Here is a 5952-nt window from a genome sequence, read left to right as displayed (position 1 = left end):
GGCCTCGGGCTCCGCCGACCCCCGTACAGAGGCCAAGGCTGCCACAGTAACGTTGACTTCGTGGCGGGGCTTCAAACGAGTCTCCCTGCGCCTGCAGGTGTGTTTGAACCGGAGCCGAGAGATTAATTTTATTCGTGTGGCAACCCACTCGTTCTCGGTCCAGAATCCGAGGCCAGCGAGGGTCGTGTTGCTCTCAGTACTGCAGCACTGGCGACATTACTGGAACTAAAACCTGAGCCAAGGTTAAAATGAGCGTTCGTAAGCTGACCTGATTGGGGCGCTCAGTTTATTAGCAGCATTCGGTCTAATTTCAAAACCTTGTGGTGTTACAAAATCAGGAGGATAAACAGTTGAATCTGTTTTCTTTGTCGTAGCTTCTCACTGTCCTTAATCTGTTTTGATGTTTTATTTTAGCAGTCTGAGAGGTTAAGGTAAATGTTAGACTTAAGAGGAATCGCTGTCATAAAAAGGAAAAATATGTTTATATTCTTATCTAACGTATCTATTCTGCAATTTGATACATCTCAATATGTATTAAAATATACTTTCTTCAACATTGGGTTGTCCTCTTTCTTGTTCTGCTTAATATGGTGAAATTGGATAGGTTGGTTTTCAGTCCGTGGCCATTTATAGTTGAATTTGGATTTGGGATCTTCTGAAGTGTGTGAAGGATCTCTAGTGTATGTTGACTTTTCTGAATGTCCCTGCTCACGCATCAGGACAAGTATACAAGTTATGTTTTCGAAACACTTGCAAACTTCTTCGTTGACGGGAGTAATCATCTTATTCTGCTTAGAAGTTTATATTGTAACTTGTGAGGGAGACTGAAAAGAGATGAGGAATATAAACTGATGAGCCTATAAATAGGAGTAATTAAACTACTAGCCTCCCTGAATGCTATGTTTGTGACAGCTGAGACAGAGAACTGATTTAATCTCTCCTGCTCTTGAAAAGGTGATTAGAAAAGCCCAATCACAGCATGGAAAAATGTATTGATTTTTTGCTTTTCTCTCTTCAGTTTGGTAAGAGGGAAATGTGCTGGCAATGTATGACTTATAAAACGCAGATCCTGCTGATCTTTCACAGACTGTGCTAACAAAAAAAAAAAAAAAAAAAGAGAATTGTAGCAGGGCTATATTTCCTACCATGCGTTAGTTTTCAAGAAAAAGTTTCCCGCTTAGCTGATATCCCCTTAGTTTTGCAAATTAGACCCTGCTATTTCACTGGTTACTTTTCTGCCAACATTTTCATCTTGCTGTAAACTAATAAGGGACTTGGAATGTTATGCTGCTGAACCCCCCAAATCAGAATTGCTGTAAGGAGTATTCCATGCATAGTGAAGACAGCTAGTTTAATTACAGTGTGGGTTTATGTGTGCGTGTGTTACTTTCTTGATTGTATTTATCGGCTGTGATGTCCTTTGCTTGGGATAGCCGCTGCACCTGCTCATAATAGAGGTTGCAGAAGGAAAGCAGAAAAAACTCTAAAATGCATTCCATCCCTATAAAAGGAAGTGTAAGAGAAAGTCCTGTATAGGGCTTATGTTACTGGTATCTGTGGCTGCAGTCCCCTCTGCTCTCTCCTCCAGTTTTGGAAGGGATGTAGCCACCGAGGTTCAAAAGCACACGTGTGATGGCAGTACTTCAAATGCAGCGATCTTGATCACCGGTCCGGAACCATTGAACAGAGATCACTAACACCCCCATTTTTCTATTTGGAGTGGCTGACAAATGCAGCTTCCTACTCAAAGCCAAAAATACAAAGATGAGAGAGCAGGAGTACAAGTTACCATTAGAACAAAAGTTACATAAAGTGCAATAAACTCCATCGGTCTTCCAGATGCAGCTTTTCTTTTGCTGCACTTACTTACTTTTTGCCATCTTCACTAGGAGTGTATGTATGTGTGGGGGTGAGATTTTTCTTTTTAGACAATCTGTCAACTTTTTAACCTCTCTTTTAAGCACAAGTTATTTGTAGTCCTTTCTGTTCATTAAATTATTATGTTTCTGTTATTTTACATCTTTTTAACAATTAGTGTACAGTTACTTCCAGATGCTTTAGGGCTTAGGGTAAGATACAGAAGATATTATATTAATTAAAGTTTATGGGATGTCACTATGTAATAAATCTGTAGGGCTGATTCCAATAATTTCTCCTTTGTATGTTTATACATTTTTGGATATAAACCCAAAAACTTGCAACAGTGTCTTTTGAATCCTATGTGCATTTAAAAAGCTTATAAACTGTTCAAAATGTTGCTGCACTCTGTTTGTTTGTTTTTAATTTTCTCCTAATGGAAGTAAAATTTTGGAGGTGGAAGTGTGGTAAATACATATATTATCAGCTTCTGCAAACCAACCTGTCATATTCTGAAATATTTAGTGTGCAGTTCATCCCAAGGTACCAATGCTTGTGCAGTTTCTTTTGTGAGACTGCATAAAACCAGACCTTTTCTTGGCCTTTGAGTAGTCATTAGGTAAATGTAGCATTATTTATTAATTCATTCATATTTGCTCTAGTAACTTGGAAGTATTTTTTAAATATTTTTTTTTCATGACCCATGCTGCATGGGTTTGATATTTTTGTTGTTCTTCTTCAGTTAAAGATATGGTAGTATTCACTGGATTTTCTTGATGCAAGCAGAATATCCTTAACTAGAAAAACAGCAAGATTAACAAGAAGAATCATTTACTTCTGAAATGGAATTGGTACATAAGTAATCCTAATTCCCATTTGAATGACTTGCTAGGGGTTCGGATATTCTAGACTCTCTAAAACTCTTCAGAATGTTTCCATGAGAATCCATGCCTGAAGAGAGTAGTCTGAATGAGGACTTGTCAACTTTTCAGTACAGAAAGAATTGCTGAAACAATTGAAGTAATAACCCTAAATTTAGCCACGCACTCGCATATTTTGCTGTTTTAGCAATTCAGCATGAAATGCTGGCTGTATGAGGAGTGATCAGAAATGCTATGCAATTTTTTTTTAGATCTAGCATTCTTCTATCTGTAATGAAACTGGTTGCTGAGTCTTTTGCCTTAACATTTTGCTTTACTTTGGAGAAACCAAGAACCTCGAGTATAAAGAGGAGCAGCCCGTGTTCTTTCTGCAGATACGGATGTGCATTTTCACTTGTGCGCTGCATAGTGTCTGATTTAAGGCAACTCTGGAAAAATAAAGGCAGTCTTTTAATTGCCAAATACAAGTCTGACAAAGCCACTAAAACAGTTCTTAGTTGCTGTGTTCACATATCTGTCCCTGGGCTGTGTGGTGGTTTGGTTTGTGTGGTTTTCTTTTTTTTTTTTTTTTTTTTTTTAAGTTTGTCTTCTAAAATCGTGCCTCATTAAAAACTCCTTTCATCCAGACCACACAGTTATAGTTTAGTACTGCAAGAGTGCAATAAAAATCCTCAGTTATAGATAAGAGAAAACACAGATGTGTTAACTGAATGGCTAAGAATAAGCCTCTCAAAAGTTAATGCCATAGGTGGGGACACTGAGCTGCTGAGATATAGACCATATACAGCTCTCCTTTGGCAGGGCACTATATTAGTCATTCAGAAGGCTGTTTGTGGGTGGTGAGTATCAATATGAGATTCCTCAGTATTTGTATTTAAGCGGGGTGTATTCGGACCAGAAAAATTGTAGTTAGAAGGCAGAGCGGTGCTGTTGTGTCTGGCAGCAGTCAGCACCGCGTTCACTTGAGGAAGGTGGAAGAAAACTGGGCAACTGAATCAGTTGTCCAGAAGTGAAGTTCCTTCCTGACACCTATCCGCTGGTGGTCAGCCTGTGCCCTACAGCATGAGGTTTTGTTAAATGTTTAATGTTTAAAATGTTGTCAAGTGTCACTTTGGATGTTTTGGCTTAAGTATTTTTCCTGATTGTCTTTCAGTTTCTTTGTGTGTCCTCTTTTCCAGGAGAAAGGAAAGTGCATGACTTGTGGACTCTGTTTATATTGTATCCTTTTCTTTGGTATCGTTTTAATCCAAGCAGTCTAAATATGTATAGATATAGCTCTTTCACTTACAAAGTATCTCTTACCAGTATGTAAAATTGCAATGTAATATGAAATGGACGACTTATACTTTCTGCTAAGGTATATGTTCTTATTTATTTAGGAACAAAATTCAGTACTTGCTGGTTTTGAAGCTGTTGAATTTTTCTGTTCAGTCTTGTCATGGAAGTTAACTCTGCAAACGGGAAGATCTTCTATTTATTTATTAACACTCTTTATTTTTAACCTCTTGTAGATGGTTTCATCCAAATATTACTGGGGTGGAGGCAGAAAACCTACTGCTAACAAGAGGCGTGGATGGCAGTTTTTTGGCACGGCCCAGCAAAAGTAACCCAGGAGACTTTACGCTCTCTGTTAGGTAAGTTTAAATTTTGTTTTGTTTTGTTTTTTTGTCTTTCTCCCCAGATTGGCAAGGGTCTTCATTTGGTGCTCTTCTGTGGGGAAGGAGTTGTAAATGAAGTACTTGTAAGAGATGAAAGAATGCGTGGATTACTTTTTGGTCTGTTCGCGCTTTTTTTTGTTTTTGTTTTTTTGTTTTTTGTTTTTTGTTTGTTCCTTTTTTCTCCTGTTTTCTGTGAAAAAATTCTCAAATACTTTTATCCAGCTTGGGGGAAACTATAGGTTGGAAGGTGGTGAATTCTGATTCTGCAGAGAGACAGAAAAAGTTAAGGGTAAGCAGAAGTAGACTCATAACAGCATTACTTTCAGCCCTTTAAAAATCTATTTGATAGCCGTCTGAAAGTAGCAGAGATGGTATGAATTACTGATTAAGCACATGCAAGGAAATGCTATGCAGACTCACTTCTTACAGGAAAAGTCAGCAAGTTTTTAAGGGCAACTGCTTCCAAAACAGGCCTTTTGTAACACTTGTCCCCTGACACCGTGTGTATAGTGGTAGGGATGGGGAAAGGACAGCGAGAGGAAGTAGATAAAGGAAAAGGGAAAAGTGGGATTGGTGATAAGGATAATGCTGCTTGGATGCCTTTGAGATAACAGGCCTTGTTGAACAGAAGGGTACTCTTTCAGAGAGCTGTTCTTCGTTAATATTAGAGGCTGTGGGAGCAAATGACTTGCATCAGGCAAAGGCAACTGTTTACTGAAGGAGAGATCTTAGCAGTTAGTGTGAAATTCCAGGGAAAGGAGCAAAGAAGCTTTGACGAGTGTCCTGAGAATGCTGAATTCTTCTCTCACCCCTCCACACCTTTTACTTGTGCAATTCTCGGGGGTCTGAGGGATTTCTATTGGAGATCATGAGGCTGCAGAGTTTACACTGGCTTCAAGGGATCCCTTTGTTACAGAATTAAGGGTTTTTTTCCCTATTCTTCCTGACTGTTGGACAGCCACTTCCCCTTCTTGCAAGCCACCGAAATGTGGCTGAAGCACACTTCAGAGATGCACTAGCTTAGCTATTCTGCAATATTTCAGTTGGAAAGTGATGCAAATGTAAGTACGGATTTCTCTAACTTGGACAACAGAACACTAAGTATAAAAGTGATTGATTAGAATCAGCTGACTTGTGTGGTTTTCCCCCTTTGTTTCAAATATTAGACGAACTGGAGCTGTCACCCACATCAAGATCCAGAACACAGGAGACTACTATGACCTCTATGGAGGAGAGAAGTTTGCTACATTGGCTGAGTTAGTCCAGTATTATATGGAACATCATGGACAACTCAAGGAAAAGAATGGAGATGTTATAGAGTTGAAATATCCCCTGAACTGTGCTGATCCTACGTCTGAAAGGTCAGAGAAATAGGGGTGAAAACCTCAGTGTCCATGCACTTAAGAAGTGTGTGTTTTATCCCTATTAACACTACAGGCAGCTTCCGTTTGATGAAAGAGTAGCCACTATCTTGTACTAAAAGTGGTCCCACTGATTTCAGTGAGGTTACTTGCAAAGTAGGCTAATAAACATGATTAAACGTAAACCAGTCTAAG

General features: G+C 39.0%; 1 protein-coding gene across 1 annotated transcript in view; it reads left to right on the top strand.

Moving 5' to 3' along the window:
• Positions 1-4241: 4241 nt before the first annotated feature.
• PTPN11 (protein tyrosine phosphatase, non-receptor type 11) overlaps positions 4242-5952 on the top strand; it is a gene marked incomplete at its 5' end in the record, with an annotated part of 21965 nt that continues 20254 nt past the window's right edge. The window contains 2 exons of the mRNA XM_010285620.1: positions 4242-4372; positions 5563-5757. Of these exons, the coding sequence (XP_010283922.1) occupies positions 4242-4372; positions 5563-5757 (326 nt within the window). The remainder of the gene's footprint in view (positions 4373-5562; positions 5758-5952) is intronic.

This window comes from Phaethon lepturus, unplaced genomic scaffold (assembly GCF_000687285.1).
Source record: "Phaethon lepturus isolate BGI_N335 unplaced genomic scaffold, ASM68728v1 scaffold44334, whole genome shotgun sequence".
NCBI classification, from domain to species: Eukaryota; Metazoa; Chordata; class Aves; order Phaethontiformes; family Phaethontidae; genus Phaethon; species Phaethon lepturus.
This window is presented reverse-complemented; position numbering and strand designations above follow the sequence as displayed.